At 68.1% G+C, this 15,609-nt stretch overlaps 1 protein-coding gene across 5 annotated transcripts in view; it reads right to left on the reverse strand.

Annotated features, from left to right (window-relative positions):
- Window positions 1–248: 248 nt before the first annotated feature.
- The window catches only part of CROCC2 (ciliary rootlet coiled-coil, rootletin family member 2), a 42,706-nt gene continuing 27,345 nt past the window's right edge, over window positions 249–15,609 (reverse strand). Inside the window, exons 16-24 of one of the 5 annotated variants that reach the window (XM_051839335.2) lie at window positions 11,786–11,899; window positions 9,806–9,916; window positions 6,842–7,038; window positions 6,224–6,383; window positions 4,208–4,547; window positions 3,929–4,068; window positions 3,263–3,362; window positions 2,673–2,805; window positions 249–521 (exon numbers count right to left, since the gene is read on the reverse strand). In XM_051839335.2, coding sequence (XP_051695295.1) covers window positions 308–521; window positions 2,673–2,805; window positions 3,263–3,362; window positions 3,929–4,068; window positions 4,208–4,547; window positions 6,224–6,383; window positions 6,842–7,038; window positions 9,806–9,916; window positions 11,786–11,899 — 1,509 coding nt within the window. In that variant the 3' untranslated portion in view covers window positions 249–307. Of the gene's footprint in view, window positions 522–2,672; window positions 2,847–3,262; window positions 3,375–3,851; window positions 4,069–4,207; window positions 4,548–6,223; window positions 6,384–6,841; window positions 7,039–9,805; window positions 9,917–11,785; window positions 11,900–15,609 lie in introns of those variants that run through there. The other 4 variants (XM_070069931.1, XR_011387030.1, XR_011387031.1 and 1 more) reach the window with 4 other exon arrangements.

Here is a 15,609-nt window from a genome sequence, read left to right on the forward strand (position 1 = left end):
AACGTGACTGCCGTGCGGGAGGACGGCTGGGGCTGGATTCTCGGGCCTGACACATGGGGAGCGATGGCAGGAACGGGAACCCCCAGGTCCCATGGCGAGGGCCGCGGGGCCAGAGGCTGGACTGTCTGCCCCACAGCACCCACGTGGACGCAGCCTTGAAGAGATGAGCCGGGGGCAGGCCCAGGGAGGCAGTGGGGGACACTGGGACCCCAGAACCAGGAAGAGGGCAGAGGGAGAAGGAGCCGCCTTTCATTTTGTTTGTTTATTTGAGAGACAGAAGCAGAGCGAGGGAATTTCCATGCTTGGGTCACTCCACAGAGGCCTGCAGTGGCCAGGGCTGGGCCTGGCAGGCGCCAGGAGCTGGGAATCCATCCGGGTCTCCCGCGTGGGCGGCAGGGGCCCCGGTGCTCGAACCATCACCTGCATCGCCGGAAGCTGGACAGGTCCCCTCGGGCGGCAGGGGGGCTCTGGGGTGGCCGGCGGAGGCCCCTGTGCACGGCCCAGGGGAGGCAGGATTCACACTGGAAATCAGAACGAGATCAGGAGTGTGCGTCACACGTCCTGCCCAACAGGGGCCCCCGATGGGGAGAACAGGGCGGCAAGCCAGAGGCAGAGGGGACCCTGAGACAGCGAGGGAGCGGGGAGCCAGCAGGCAGCAGGGCCAATAGCAACCCGGCAGAGCCCCCTGGAGAGGCAAAGATGGCTCCCAAGTGGGACTGACGCGAAGCCAGGTCGGTGGCGTCTCCCGAGCCCCAGAGCCAGGCCCCAGAACCCAGCGGTCAAAGCAGAGGTCGAAGGCGATGCCGAGGGAATGAAACGTTGTGGGTGCTGGCATCGTGGGGCAGTGGCTGAGCCACCAAGTGCTGGTTCGAGCCCTGGCCGCTCTGCTTCCAGTCCAGCTTCCTACTAAGAGGCAGGCAATGGCTCAGGCCGTGCGGCCACTGCCACCCACGTGGGAGCCGGGGAGGGGCTCCTGCCTCCTGGCCGCAGCCTGGCCCAGCGGGGGCCTTTGCGGCCACTTGGGGAGTGACACAGCGGATGGAAGACCTCTCTCCCTCTCCCTCTCCCCCTCTCCCTCTCCATCCATCACTCTGCTTTTCAAATAAACAAATCTTTAAACATAGAGAACTGGAGTGGGAAAACAACACATCATTCAATTGTGGTAAATTCCAGAGGTGTCTAGTGTGGCTAATTTGAATCATGCATTTGTGCTGGTTGATTTAAAAGGTATTTTTCTTTTCTTTCTTTTCTTTTTTTTTTTTTTTTTTTTTGACAGGCAGAGTGGACAGTGAGAGAGAGAGACAGAGAGAAAGGTCTTCCTTTTGCCGTTGGTTCACCCTCCAATGGCCGCCGCGGCCGGCGCGCTGCGGCCGGCGCACCGCGCCGATCCGATGGCAGGAGCCAGGAGCCAGGTGCTTTTCCTGGTCTCCCATGGGGTGCAGGGCCCAAGCACCTGGGCCATCCTCCACTGCACTCCCTGGCCACAGCAGAGGGCTGGCCTGGAAGAGGGGCAACCGGGACAGAATCCGGCGCCCCGACCGGGACTAGAACCCGGTGTGCCGGCGCCGCTAGGCGGAGGATAGCCTAGTGAGCCGCGGCGCCGGCCTCTTTTTTTTTTTTTTAAATATTTATTTATTTATTTGAAAGGCAGAATTACGGAGAGACAGAGGGAGAGAGAGAGGTCTTCCATCCGATGGCTCACTCCCCAGTTGGCTGCAATGGCCAGAGCTGAGCTGATCCAAAGCCAGGAGCCAGGAGCTTCCTCTGGGTCTCCCACGTGGGTGCAGGGGCCCAAGGACCTGGGCCATCTTCTGCTTTCCCAGGCCACAGCAGGGAGCTGGATCGGAAGTGGAGCAGCCGGCACTGCAGGCAGCGGCTTTACTGGCTACACCTCAGCCCAGCCCGACAACAGCAGACAGAACACACTGTTCCCTGCCATGTGTGGAAGGCACCCGTGTGGTCGCGTACCCAGCCCCCAGAGCCCCCTCCCAGCCCCCAGAGCCCCGGGCCGCCTGGGCCAGGGCTCCCCTGAGGCAGCAGTGCCTCCTCCTGCGCCCTGGGCCGCCTCTAAGCCAGGCCTGGGCCCTCCACCCCTGCCGCTGCTCCCCGGTGGCCTCAGGCCCGGGTGGGGAAGGGGACGGGGACCACGGCTCAGCTTCTTGGTTGCCCACTGAGGTCAGGCCTGGCAGGGGCTCCCAGGGCCCAGCAGGCTGTGCCCACCCTGTCTTCCACAGGCCTGCGGGGGGTAGCAGCTCCTCGGCCGTGTCGCCCTCTGCAGGCTACTGGCTTCGTGCTCCGGCGTGGGGTCCGGGGCCATGGCTGTCCACCCCCCACCCCCCGTTGTCCACGCTCATCTCCAGCCCGGGAGGCCTGCAAGGAGCTTCCTGGAGTGACCCAGCCCTCCCTGGCCCTTTCTGCCTGACTCGGGGCTCCTGGTGAGGAGCCAGGCCTGGGCAGCCAGGGTCCGGTCCTGGCTCTGCTCACGCCAAAGTGCTCAGTTTACCCAACCTGCAAAATGAGGGTTTGGGTCCCTGGAAGAGCTCTGAGGACGCCACTGTCCCCAGTGCACCTGCTCGTTCCTGCCCCGGGGCCCGGCCCTCCCACCATGTGAGGGTGGCCAGAGTGGAGCCCCCCACATCCTGGGCCCATTCCCCACCCCACCGCATGCCCACCTGGAGCCGCCGCCTCTCCTGGCCTCTGCCGCCCTGGTGCCTGCTGGGTGCTCTCTCTCCCGCTGCCTGGGCGCCTCGTGCTGGGGCTGTGACGCCCGGGCGCTGCTCAGCGCGTCCTCCGCCTGCCGCCGGCCTGGAGCCCGGGGGTCCGGTGAGCCTGTGAGGCCCCCACACCTGCCCCCCCAAGTGACAGGTGGCAGACGGAGGCCGGGAGTGGTGGCTGCAGCCCCCGCCGTCTGCCTGCAAGTGTCGCTCTCCTGCCCTGTGGGCCGGCCCTCTCCTGGGGGCGGGGAGCAGGCCCCAGCCTGTGCTGGGGTGGGGAGAGGGACTGGGGCTCCGAGAAGATGGGCAGCGTGCTGGGGAGGGTGGCGTGTGGCTCTCCAGGGAGGGGTTCTGGAGGCACAGCCCAGGCCAGGGCCCCAGCAGGGGCCGTGAGGTCTGTGGTCTCCATGACCCCCGTGGGGAGAGGCCGCGTTCACAGCTAGCACCAGGCCTGTCCCGGAGCTGATTGAGGCCCACGCCCCTGGGGCGTGCGGCAGAGGGAGCTGGCGGGGTCCCCGGGGTGCAGGCGGCAGGGGCGGGCAGCTCACCTTCTTCGGCCTCAGCCAGGGCCTGCTGCAGCTGCCCCAGGAGGCTCTGTGTTTCTTTCAGCCGGCCGGTCAGGCTGGCCAGCTGGACATGGGCGTCATCCTGGGCACAGGACTGCGGTCAGCAGGGACAGCCCAGAGGGTCAGGGGCAGTCCGGAGGGTCGGGGCAGTGGTCTCAGTCTGACTGCAGGCTATGCAGGTGGGCTGTGGGCAGGCTGGGCTGAGTGTGGGCGGGGCCTCAGGACTCCAGGATGTGGAGTGAGGGGCTGGTGGGGGGCCTGGGGGCCGGGGTCACTTGCAGGGACTGCCCCCTGGGGCAGGTCCGAAGGCACAGGAATCCACAGAGGACCCCTGGCTGGGCTCAGGGACGCCCCGCCTGTCCTGCCCTCAGGCTCTGCCCCTAAGCCCACCTCCAGCAGGTGAGCAGGGAGGGGACGGCCCATGGGGGCCCTGGGGAGTGGCTGCTGGGGCCTTGCTCCAAGGCTTCTCGTCCGGCCAAGGTGGGTAGCCCCTGGCCGTGGGCGGCACTGTTGGGCTACTGGTGCTTACCTCGACGGGCAAGGACAGTCTGTCTGGACACTGACCCGGGGTGGACGGACCGGCGGACAGCAGCCCGCGGAGTGGGCGCCTCCCTCCCTGCCTCCTGGCAGCCTGGATCCCGGCCTCACCCGCTCCCGCCAGGCGTCCACCAGCTTCTGCACGAAGTCCCCCAGGGCGTCCTCCACGCAGCTCAGGTCTGCGACCCAGGGGCCGCCGTCTCCAGGCTGCAGTTCAGGCCACCTGGGGCCAGCCTGCAGGCTGCTGGCATCTGGAGGGGGTCGTGGGGACTGGGTGGGGCCGTAGGGTGCCCTTCCCATTCCCTTGCTGCCCCTGCCCCCCGCCCTGGGCCCTGGTGCAGCCCCCACGCCACGTGGATCCTGCAGGGAGGCTGTGGTGGGGACACTGACCTCTCGCGGGGGAGGCGGCCGGGCTCCGTCCCCGCGGCCCCAGGCTGCCACGGAGCGTGGGGCACAGCCGAGTCAGCAGGGCCTCCGCGGCCTGCCGGGCAGCCTCGGCCTGGGCCAGCTCCTGCTCCGGGCCGTGGACCCTGTGGCAGGCTCCGTCCAGGCGAGCCCGGAGGCCCTCGGCCGCGCTGCGGGCCAGCTGCAGCCTGCGGGTGGCACCCTGGAGCTCGGCCCTCAGGCCCCGCTCTGCCCGCTGGCTCTGCTGCAGCCGCTCCTCCAGCTGCCGTGCCCGGGCCTCCCCAGCCACCTCCACCTCTGCCAGGCGGCGCTGCAGCCCCAGGACCTGAAGCAGGGGGGTGCAGGGGTCTCAGCTGGACGGCCAAGAAGCAGCCGGGCCCTGAGGAGGCCGTACCTCTCATGGCAAGAGGGGACCTGGGCAGTGGCTCCTGCATGACCTGACTGCCCTCAGCCTGTGCACCTGGAGGCTCCACCCATGTGACCGCCCTCCAGGACCCAGGAGTGTGGGGTGCAGGGCGTGGCTGCCCCTCTCCTGCCCCGGGGGGCTGCTCCCACAGATGGCAGGAGACGAGCCCTGTGGGCATGGGGGCGCTCCACGTTGAATCCGAGCCAGGGGCCGGGCAGGCTGGGGCTGCCGGGGCTCGGGGGGCTCTTTCAAGTGTTCTGGGTCCCAGGCACCCCCAGCTGCATGCAGTGCACCCTGTCAGCACCCAGACCCTATGGGCTGGGCCGGGCTGGAGTGGGGACCTCAGTGCTGTAAGTAGTGCAGGTGACGGGCGTGAACCCGGGCTCCTGAACTCTTGGAGGCGCCGTCCCTTCCAGAACCCCTTCTCTGCCTGGTGGGAGCCCCGCCCCTCCCGACCTGAGACCCCTGGGATTTATCCCCTCAGTGTTCCTGAGCCTGGCTGCAGACCACAGGCATGTGTGGAGACGGTGAGCAGACGGCACCCTGGGCCGCCCCTGCCTGCCCCTGGCAGGCTCACGGTGGCCCCTTGGCCTGGCAGCCCCCTACCTCAGTGCAGGTGCCCTCGCGGGCAGCCCCGGCCTCGACCACCTGCCCTCACAGCTCTAGCACCTCCCGCCGGCTGTGCTGCCAGCGCCCCCTCCCGGCTCTTCCTCTGGTTCTCGGCCTCCAGGGTCCTCACCTGGTGTGTGGGGACGCTGTGATGAGACAGTGAGCCGGGTGGCTCCCCAACTCCTGCCTCTGCTCCCCGAGCGAGGCTCAGGCCGCGTGCTCCTGGCTGTGGCCTGTGTCACCCCACGTGACCCCGCTGCCCTGTCCCTCACCAGCACCTCCTCCCCAGGGCAGGGCACTCAGGGTGGAGCTGGGCCTGGTGTTCTGCCGCGGGGCCTGGTGTTCAGCCGCGGGGCCTGAGCCAGTTTCTGGCTCTCACTGGCAGGCGACTGTGGCTACACAGCCAGCACTGCCCCCTGGGAAGGGAGGCGTCAGGATGGCCCTCGTGGAGCCGGGAGGCGAGGGAGCCCCTGTAGGGCTGGTGTGCAGGGGCTGCCCGGTAGGGGCCTGCTCTTAACCGGCCGAGGGGCTGGCGGCATCTGAAGTTAGCTGGTCACTGGTGGTGTCAGGAGTCAGCGGGGTCACTGGGGGTTCGGAGGGGCACCAAGATGGCCGGAGTTTCCTGGACATGGCTGCCCAGGCAAGGGCTCAACCCCGGCCCTGGAAGTCTTGCTCTGGGTGGATGGTGAGCCTGGACCCATTGCTCGGCCAGCGAGCTGGCAGGCAGCGTCTGCCCCTGCCTTGGGGGCAGCCCAGGACCCAGCCCAAGCCGCCTGCGTGGTGCCGGCGGAGGCCCGAGCCCTGGCTGCGGCCCGCTGAGGTGTGGAGCCCGGGCTTTGCCCCACTGTGAGCGCTGGCATCTGCCGCTCCCACGTTCTTTCCGGAACCTGCCTGGCCCGGCCTGGGTCTGCGCGTGGCATGGCCCTGGGGGCACAGGGGATGGGTCCCTGCAGCTGGGGCCGTCTCTGCAGGCCGCGGGCCCTCACCTGTGCGCGGTGCTCCTGGCGCTCCCGCCGGGCGTCCGCCTGAGCCCCCTCCTGCTGCCGCAGCCGGGCCCACAGCACGGCCGCCTCCTGCCGAGCCGCCGCCACGGCCTCCTGCAGGACCAGCAGCTTCTGCGCCTTCTCCTCCTTGCACCGCTTAAAGCTGAGGGGAGCCCAGGCTGGGGCGGCGGCCAGGGCCAGCCCCCCCATGGCCTCTGCCCCGCCCCTCCTAAGACACTAGTCGCAGCCCAGGCCCCACACACTGTCCCCCAGCCCAGCCCCTGCGGGCTCCCTGTCACCTCCCGGGCCAGGCAGCCACTCTGCGGCCACCTCTCTGGCCTCTCTCCTGCCCGTCCCGCCCACTCCCAGCCCTCCTGCACGGCCTGTGTGGCCTGGCTTCCTGCTGGACAGGAACAGGAGCGCAGGCCCGGTCTGTCTGCGTCCCAGCCCTCCCCTGCCCAGGCTGACCCTCACGGACCTCTCACCGGGCGGCCAGAGGTCTGCTTGGGGTCAGCCTTGCCCTCCGTCTGGCCCAACCCAGTGGGACACCCAGGCCTGCCGGCCTAGTCCAGGCGGGCAGCCAGGCCACGGGCTGCTGCCCCTCGCCCGAGGTGGCCGCACCTGGCCCCTTCCCGCACGGCCCTGCGGAGGGCGGCCCGCAGCTCGGTGTTGGAGACCTGCAACACGTCCCGCTCGCAGGCCCCGGCGTCCAGCGCCCGGCGCAGCTCCTCACAGCTCTGCTCCCGGCTCCGCAGCTCCTGGCGCAGCTTGGCCAGCGCTTCCTGGCCCGCACTCAGCCGCGCCCGCAGCCCCTCGGCCTGCCGGAGGGAGGAGTGGGCAGTGTCGGGGCCGGGGCCACAGGGCTGCACCCCGGGGACAGTGCAGGCCATGCCTGGCCTCCCTGCGCTCTGGTGGGCACACCAGGACAGAGGCTTCGCGTGTTCCCATGGTGCTGGTCTCTGCCCCCTGCTGCCGAGCCCACACATGGTTCACGGGGCCTGGGGGCAGAGGGCTGGGCCCAGAGTCCAGGCAGCCGCCCTGAGCCTGGCCCTGCCCTGCCTGCCCCCAGACTCGGCTATGGCCTTGCTCGCCTGTCTGTGTCGTGTCCACCCATGCCCCGTTGCTGCCCCCAGTGCCCCTGGCCGCTGCCTGTGCTGCTGGGGACAGCAGTCAGCACCACAGGGGGGCTCAGGGAGGTAGTGGGGTGACGGGGGGGGTGCTCCTGCAGCTGCTGGACAGGAGGGCTGGGGGCAGTGGGGACAGGGACCCGGGGTGGGGTGCTCTGTGAGCTGACCGCAGGACAGCAGGAGGCCATATGTGAGTCCTGCTCCCCTCAGGCTGGCCGCAGTGGCCTGCCCCCTGCCCCTGGCCCCGCCCCCAGCATGGGCGCCCAATGCCGGCACTTCCAGGGAGCCCACTGGTGGGGGTGCTGGCAGGGACTCGACCCGGGCCCCGCTCTCCTGCCTCCCCAGCAGAGTGCTGGCCCCGCCGGGTCCCGGGGGAGGAGGCGAGGCAGCAGCAGGGAAGCCGCGGGGACGCAGCCACGTCAGGCCTCTGGCTGGCCAAAGCAAACCCCTCCGAGCTGGCTGTGTTCCCGGGACGCTGTCCAGGGCCCCGGCCGGCCTGGCTCCCGGGTCTGCCCGCTGTTATTGTTGTTCTGTTTTTGGGAAGGGCCTGAGCCTCCCCTCGGCTCCCCTCCCACCCCCCACATATGGGAGCCACGGCGTGCAGAGCATTTTCCGCTGAGCTCAGCAGAAACCCGCCCGGAAGGTCAAGGCCAGGGAAAGGGCCCATCCATCACGGAAGGGGGTGGGGGTGCGGGCACGGGGGGTGGGGTGGGAGCTGTGTTCTCTCCCGGGCTGGGAGGGGAGTGCGGGCACAGGGAGGCCCCTGCCCCATGAGGACAGCCCTGCCTCTTACAGGAATTTTACAGCCAAATTGCTTAATGTGATTATAATAATTATTTCTTTACTAGAAGTTGTATAAACAGCCTCTTTTGAAATCTCCTGCCGGGAGGCGGCAGCCCAGGGAGAGCAGGGAGGGGCTGTGCAGGGCCTGGCCTGGGTGTGCGTGCCTCTGCTCACACATGCGTGTGCACGTGTGTGGCATGCACCAGGCATGCGTGTGTGTGCACAGTGTGCCTGCGAGTGGTAAGCATCTTCAGCACACTCGCACGTGCGCCTGGTATGCATAGTCGTGCTCGCACGTGTGTGGCATGCACCAGGCATGCGTGTGAATGACATGCGTGTAGTGCCAGTGTCCATGGTGTTTAAACACGAGTGTGTGTGCACCTGGGTGGGCTTACCACTCTGGTCTCTAGTGCACGGGCTGTGTGTGGACAGTGCCCCACATGTGTGCATGGGTGCGTGTGCACGCGTGTGTGGACCTCAGGCAGGGCTGCGAGGATCTGCACGCTCCTGCAGTTTAAAGGCTGTGAAATGCCATGGTTTCCATGGCGATGCCGGCCGCCTGGCGCCGGGGAGGGTGCTGCCGCTGGCTTCTCTGGGAGGGTCCATCCTGCCCCGCCCCTCTCCGCAGCCTCTGGGGGCCCCTCTCTCCCTTCTGGGGGCCGCCTCTCTGAGCAGCCGCACTGCCCGGGGGGACCTGGGCTTTCTTCCTTTGAGCCCCCGGCTCCTCCCCTGCTCCCCCCCTCCAGTGTCGCCCGGGCCTGGCTTTGAGCTGTTGAAAGGAGGCCTTTCTCTCCGCGGCCAACGTAAACAGCCACACGCTAAATCACGCGCCCTTCCGCTCTTGCGCTCCGGGCTGGCCCCTGGGGGTGCTTGGGGGGGGCGAGCCCCTCTCCCCGCTCCGGCCTGGTGCACGCCGGCCGCTCGCTCCAGCGCCAGGCCAGCTGCCGGCCTTGGCACACAGCCCGGGAGCCGCGGGGCCGCTTGTCCCCGTGGGCCCCACCTGGGCCCCGCTGCCCGCTTCCTGGAGCCCACACCACACAGGCATCCCAGGCCCTGAAAGGTCTCTCGGAAACCCCTCAGAGCCAAGCGCAGCCTGGCCCGGCCTGAGGCTGCCCCCCGCCCCTGGTCAGGAGGCTCCCAGGGCTTCCGTGCCCCGCCCGTGCTGCTGTGAAGACCCCGCTGCGCCCCCCACCCCGCTCCTCTGCCCAGGCGCCCTGGCAGGAGGCAGCCATGCTTCTGTGCCGCGTGGATGCTCCCCCAGCTGAGTGGCAGCCTCCCCGCCCGGCCAGGGACACACCCCCTCTCAGGAAGGCCTGGGGGTACTGCTGGGGTGGGGAGGCCTCTCAGAGCCCAAGGGGGCTGCCCTGGGTGGACCCGGGCGTCCTGGCCGGGCGGCTCAGGCCAGTACTCTGTGTGCTGTCTCCACCGACGCAGCCTGCCCTTGACCTGGCCACTGGGCAGGCAGCTGTGCTGGACCCTGGGGAGCCCCGGCCAGGGGCCCACACGCAGCCCATGGCCAAGTTCATGGCTGCGGGTTCAGACACCACACCTCCTTCCCCGACTCAAAGCCTCAGCTTTGGTGCTGCCGAGGTGGGGGCCGGGCCGGTGGGTGTTCCTGTCAGGGGACAGCTGGTGTGGGGGACGCAGCTGTCCCCGGCCCTGGTTCCACTCTCACCTCTCTGCCCAGATCGCTTCGCTCCGCGGCCTCCCTGTGGCGGGCAGAGACGGCGTCCTCCAGCTGGGCCTGCAGGGCCCTCAGCTCCCGCATCGCGCGGCTGGCAGCGGCCTGGGAAGCAGTGAGCCCGGGGTGACCTGCACGGCCCCACGCGGTCCTGGGGCCCAGCCTGAGGCCTGGTCAGCTCCAGCCATGTCACCCGTGCCGGGGATGGGGGGGTGGAGGGTGAGGGCGGGGCTGGGGGCTCTGAGCCCTAGGACCCCAGACAGGGTCCGGTCGTGGACTTAGACACCCACCCTCTCCTGCCTGCCATCTCTGCTGGTGGTCAGGGAGCAGCCTGGCCTCTTGGTTCGTGAGGAGAGGCCTTGACCTGGCCCTCAGGAGCCCCCAGCTGGCTTGCCAGGCACAGGAGAGGCACCTTGGGAGGCCAAAGGTCCTGCCATGGTGAGCACAGGGTGGCGCCCACCACCAGCGTGGGGTGAAGACCGTTGGGCCCTGCTGGGCGGCCAAGCCCCCTATCCCCCTGGTCTCTGGAACTGTCAGACAGGCTGGTGGGCCTCGGGGCCATCCACTGCCTGGGCCACGCCTCGGCCACCCTGCAGTGCTGTGACCACACCGCCTGGCGCTTCCCCTGAGTGCGCTATTCCTGGCACCGCAGGGGGCGGGGTCCTCTGCCTGCGGCTGTGTGGAGCCCCCGGCCCCCAGAGGCGGAGGGGACCCAGGCTTGCTGTGGCATGGACGACAATGCCCTCCCCTCAGCGGGTTTTAATTTCCGTGGTCAGAGCTGAGGTGGCACAGGCACCCTCCAAGGAGCACCCCGAGGAGGCCGGTGGGCGGCCAGCGCTGGCTCTGAGACCCCTTAGTGTGCCGTGTCGGCTCCCAGGGTCCCCAAGGCCCAGGCGGCAGGCGGGCCAGGGATGGGCAGGGAGGAGGGGCTGGGTCAGCACTCCCTGCTGAGCTGGGTCCTGGCCCCCTGGGGAGGCGTGTGCACAGCTGGGGGCTGCAGGGGTGGGAACAGCTAGCTCTTGGGCAAGACTCCTGGGGCAACGCAGCGCCCGCCCCCGGCCCCCGGGTGGTTCCGGCCACTGGCCCCCTCCCCACGCATCCTGCCGGGCCAGGGTGGAGGTGTCCCCGAGCTAAGCATGGGCCAGCGAGCTCCTGAGGGCAAGGCAGGGGGGCCCAGGTCGGGCATGCGTGGCCAGAGAGGTGTGGCCGGAGCCGGGGTGGGGCCCAGCTTCACCCTGACCCTGCCTGAATACACACAGGGTCGGGGGGAGCTGTGGCCCCCAATGCCTGGGGGCTGCTCCCAATCAGCCTGGTGCACCCCACCCCATGTCTGCTCAGTGTCAGCTCCCATCAGTGCCCCAGGGCCAATGGCCGCTTCCCTCTACGCTGGTCCCTGGCTGCTTCTTCCCCGTGCGTAGTGCTGGAGCCCCCAAGCCCAGGCCCCCACGGCCTCCACACCCTGGAGCCCCCACACCCAGGCCCTGCATCTCTTGGTACGTGAGGCTTCTGGGTCCCGGAAGGCCCAGGCTGCTCAGCTCCTGCACGCAGGCCCCAGACAAGGAGTTGGGGTCCCAGGTGGCCCCGCCAGCTGCCTGCAGCTGTCTGTGTGGACAGCTGGCAACGGGGGCCCTTGTGGCCACCTCATGACCTCTCTGGCCGAGGACCGGCCCTGGCACCACTCCGGCCGCTGTGGCTCCTTCCGTAGTGGGGCTCAAGTCACAGGCAGGCGAGGCTTGTGGCAGTGGAGCTGCGAGGGGCCCCACTCCCTTGCACACACCTGCCACAGGTGAGTGGCTCCAGGTGAGGGCAGAAGGGACCAGCAGGTGGGGTCCCATTGAAGGCAGCATCCCCTGGGGACGCCTGGGGGGACTGTGGCTCAGGCAGGGGTGCTGGCGGGGGCTAGGCAGAGCGGTCCCTTGGAGGGCCGCCAGCACGGTCGGGCTGTGCTCCTGCCCGGCGGGCACCGGTACTCACCTCGGCTTGCTCCTGCCGGCTCTGGGCCTCCTGCCGCACCTGCTCCAGCTCCCGTGTGGCCCTGGACAGCTCCTTGCTCAGCAGGCACTTCTCAGCTTCGCTCGGAGACGGGGCCTGAGTGTGGAGGCAGGGGCTTGTGGGGGAGCAGGGAGGCTTGAGGAAGGGGCCGGGCCCCAGGGGAGTGCCCAGTGCAATGGCCCTGGCTCCACAGTTCCCCGCAGAGGCTGCCTGCAGGGCCTGGCCGGTTCATTCCGTGCCTGGGCTGCCCCCCTCCACCCTGCATGGAGCAGACAAGGGCTCCCCATGTGTGGGCCGCCAGGGTGGACGGCTGCCCCCTCAGCCAGGCTCTGGAGAGGGAAGGGACCTGACGGTGCCATGCGGATGACCCAGGCATCCTCTGTGCTGGCTGGGAAGGCGGCCTGGAGACAGGAGCAGGTGCAGAGGGGCCCTGTCCTCAGCTGTCACAGCACAGCCCCCAGGCCGTGGGCGGGGGACCAACAACATGGGGAGACGTGTGCACCCTGCAGACCCACGCAGCTGCAGGACACAGAGGCTCGGAGTGCAGGGCATGCGGGGGCCTCCCGGACACCCCGCCCGCTCCTGACCACTGCCCCAGGGATGCCAGGACACCCTAGCTTCATACCTTTATATGTGCGTCTGTGTGCACGTGTGTGCAGGGGTGTATTCACGTGTGCACTGTATACGTGTACACACATGCATGGATGTGTGCCTGTGTATGTGTGTGTGTGTGTGCATGCTTGTCACCTCTGTGTGTCCACACGAATGCAACACGTGTATGTGCATACATGTGTGTGCATTGTATGTGTGCATGTGTGCACGTGGGTGCAGGGGTGTATTCACGTGTGCACTGTATATGTATACACACATGCATGGGTGTGCACATGTGTATATGAGTGTGTGCATGCTTGTCACCTCTATGTGTCCACACGCATGCAACATGTGTATGTGCATACATGTGTGCATTGTATGTGTGCATGTGTGCACGTGTGTGCAGGGGTGTATTCACGTGTGCACTGTATACGTGTACACACATGCATGGGTGTGCACATGTGTATATGTGTGTGCATGCTTGTCACCTCTATGTGTCCACACGCATGCAACATGTGTATGTGCATACATGTGTGCATTGTATGTGTGCATGTGTGCACGTGTGTGCAGGGGTGTATTCACGTGTGCACTGTATACGTGTACACACATGCATGGGTGTGTGCATGTGTATATGTGTGTGTGCATGCTTGTCACCTCTGTGTGTCCACACGAATGCAACATGTGTATGTGCATACATGTGTGTGCATTGTATGTGTGCATGTGTGCATGTGTGTGCATATGTGTATACACATGCCTTGACCTCACCCCAACTTCTTGGGCACTCGCCCTGATTTGTGTTCTTCGCAATCAATCGATAGAAAGTGTAGGGCTGGAATTCAGTGAGCGGTTCTGGGGCAGATGAACCTGAGGGGCCACAGGGACCCCTGAGTCTGTGCCAGTCAGAGGTGAGGGGCCGGGGGACCCCACTCTGAGGGTCCCGTGGGGGCTGCCTGTCTCAGCACGGCGAGGGCTGAGAAGGCTATGACCCCGCCCTGGACAGGAGCATCCAGACTTCAGGGATGCCAGCCAAGGACCCCGCACCGGCCCTCAGCAGCAAACACAGCAGGACAGCGTGGTCAGGGCGGCATCGCCGTGGGGACCTGGGAAGGAGGCGGAGAGGCCGAGGGACCCCTGGGCCACTGCCGCCTCTGACCGGCTCTGCGGGCGCCACACTGGAGAAGCAGGGGCTCCCGACAACCGGGATGGCCTGAGACCGAATTCACAGCCACCTCGTGGTGCGGACTCTGCTCAGGCCCCCTCCCCAGTGCTGCCAGGCCCCCTCCCCCACCCTGCCCAGGCCCCCTGCCCCAGGCCACACCTGCCCAGGCCCCCTGCCCCACCCTGCCCAGGCCTCCTGTCCCATCCTGCCCAGGCCTCCTGTCCCACCCTGCCCAGGCTCCCCTCCCCCACCCTGCCCAGGCCCCCTGCCCCACCCTGCCCAGGCCCTCTGCCTAGGTCACACCTGCCCAGGCCCCCCTCCCCCACCCTGCCCAGGCCACACCTGCCCAGGCCCCTGTCCACCACCTGCCCTTTGTGACCGCTGCTTTCCTTCTTGCTGCCTCAGTCACTCAGAGCCTGGGGCTGCCCAAAGCCTCACACGCCCCCCCCACACCTGCCCTCCTGCTCCCCCATCCTCCTGCTCCTGCCCCTGCTGTCCTGCCCCCACCCCCACTGCCTGCTCCCTCCCACTGTCCTGGTCCCTCCCTACACCCTCCTGCTCCCCTCTCCTGCTCACCGCCCCCGTCCTCCTCTCGAGCCCTTGCTTCCCTCAGGGCCCACAGCAGGGGCAGTTCAGAGCCCCCCGTGTCCTGTGCGCCTGTCCACTCTGTTCACACTGCAGGGAGCACCTCAGGGTGGTAGGGGAGACGGATGGACCTACACTCACAGGCCACTTCACAGCCCGTGGGGCAGAGGGTGCTCAGGTGTGTGTGGGGGCTGGGGTCAGGGTACTCAGGTGTGTGGGGGGGCTGGGGTCAGGTGCTCAGGTGTGTGGGGGGGCTGGGGTCAGGTGCTCAGGTGTGTGTGGGGGCTGGGGTCAGGTGCTCAGGTGTGTGTGGGGGCTGGGGTCAGGTGCTCAGGTGTGTGTGGGGGCTGGGGTCAGGTGCTCAGGTGTGTGGGGGGGCTGGGGTCAGGTGCTCAGGTGTGTGTGGGGGCTGGGGTCAGGTGCTCAGGTGTGTGTGAGCTGGGGTCGGGGTGCTCAGGTGTGTGGGGGCTGGGGTCAGGGTGCTCAGGTGTGTGTGGGGGCTGGGGCAGGGTGCTCAGGTGTGTGGGGGCTGGGGTCAGGGTGCTCAGGTGTGTGTGGGGGCTGGGGTCAGGTGCTCAGGTGTGTGTGGGGGCTGGGGTCAGGGTGCTCAGGTGTGTGTGGGGGCTGGGGTCAGGGTGCTCAGGTGTGGGGGCTGGGGTCAGGTGCTCAGGTGTGTGTGGGGGCTGGGGTTGGGGTGCTCAGGTGTGTGTGGGGGCTGGGGTCAGGGTGCTCAGGTGTGTGTGGGGGCTGGGGTCAGGGTGCTCAGGTGTGGGGGCTGGGGTCAGGTGCTCAGGTGTGTGTGGGGGCTGGGGTTGGGGTGCTCAGGTGTGTGTGGGGGCTGGGGTCAGGGTGCTCAGGTGTGGGGGCTGGGGTCAGGTGCTCAGGTGTGTGTGGGGGCTGGGGTCGGGGTGCTCAGGTGTGTGGGGGCTGGGGTCAGGTGCTCAGGTGTGTGGGGGGGCTGGGGTCAGGTGCTCAGGTGTGTGTGGGGGCTGGGGTCGGGGTGCTCAGGTGTGTGTGGGGGCTGGGGTCAGGTGCTCAGGTGTGTGGGGGGGCTGGGGTCAGGTGCTCAGGTGTGTGGGGGCTGGGGTCAGGTGCTCAGGTGTGTGGGGGGGCTGGGGTCAGGTGCTCAGGTGTGTGTGGGGGCTGGGGTCAGGGTGCTCAGGTGTGTGTAGGGGCTGGGGTCAGGTGCTCAGGTGTGTGTGGGGGCTGGGGTCAGGTGCTCAGGTGTGTGGGGGCTGGGGTCAGGGTGCTCAGGTGTGTGGGGGGGCTGGGGTCAGGTGCTCAGGTGTGTGTGGGGGCTGGGGCAGGGTGCTCAGGTGTGTGTGGGGGCTGGGGTCAGGTGCTCAGGTGTGTGGGGGCTGGGGTCAGGGTGCTCAGGTGTGTGTGGGGGCTGGGGTCAGGTGCTCAGGTGTGTGGGGGCTGGGGTCAGGGTGCTCAGGTGTGTGGGGGGGCTGGGGTCAGGTGCTCAGGT

The sequence above is a fragment of the Oryctolagus cuniculus genome, chromosome 3 (assembly GCF_964237555.1).
Source record: "Oryctolagus cuniculus chromosome 3, mOryCun1.1, whole genome shotgun sequence".
Lineage (NCBI taxonomy): Eukaryota > Metazoa > Chordata > Mammalia > Lagomorpha > Leporidae > Oryctolagus > Oryctolagus cuniculus.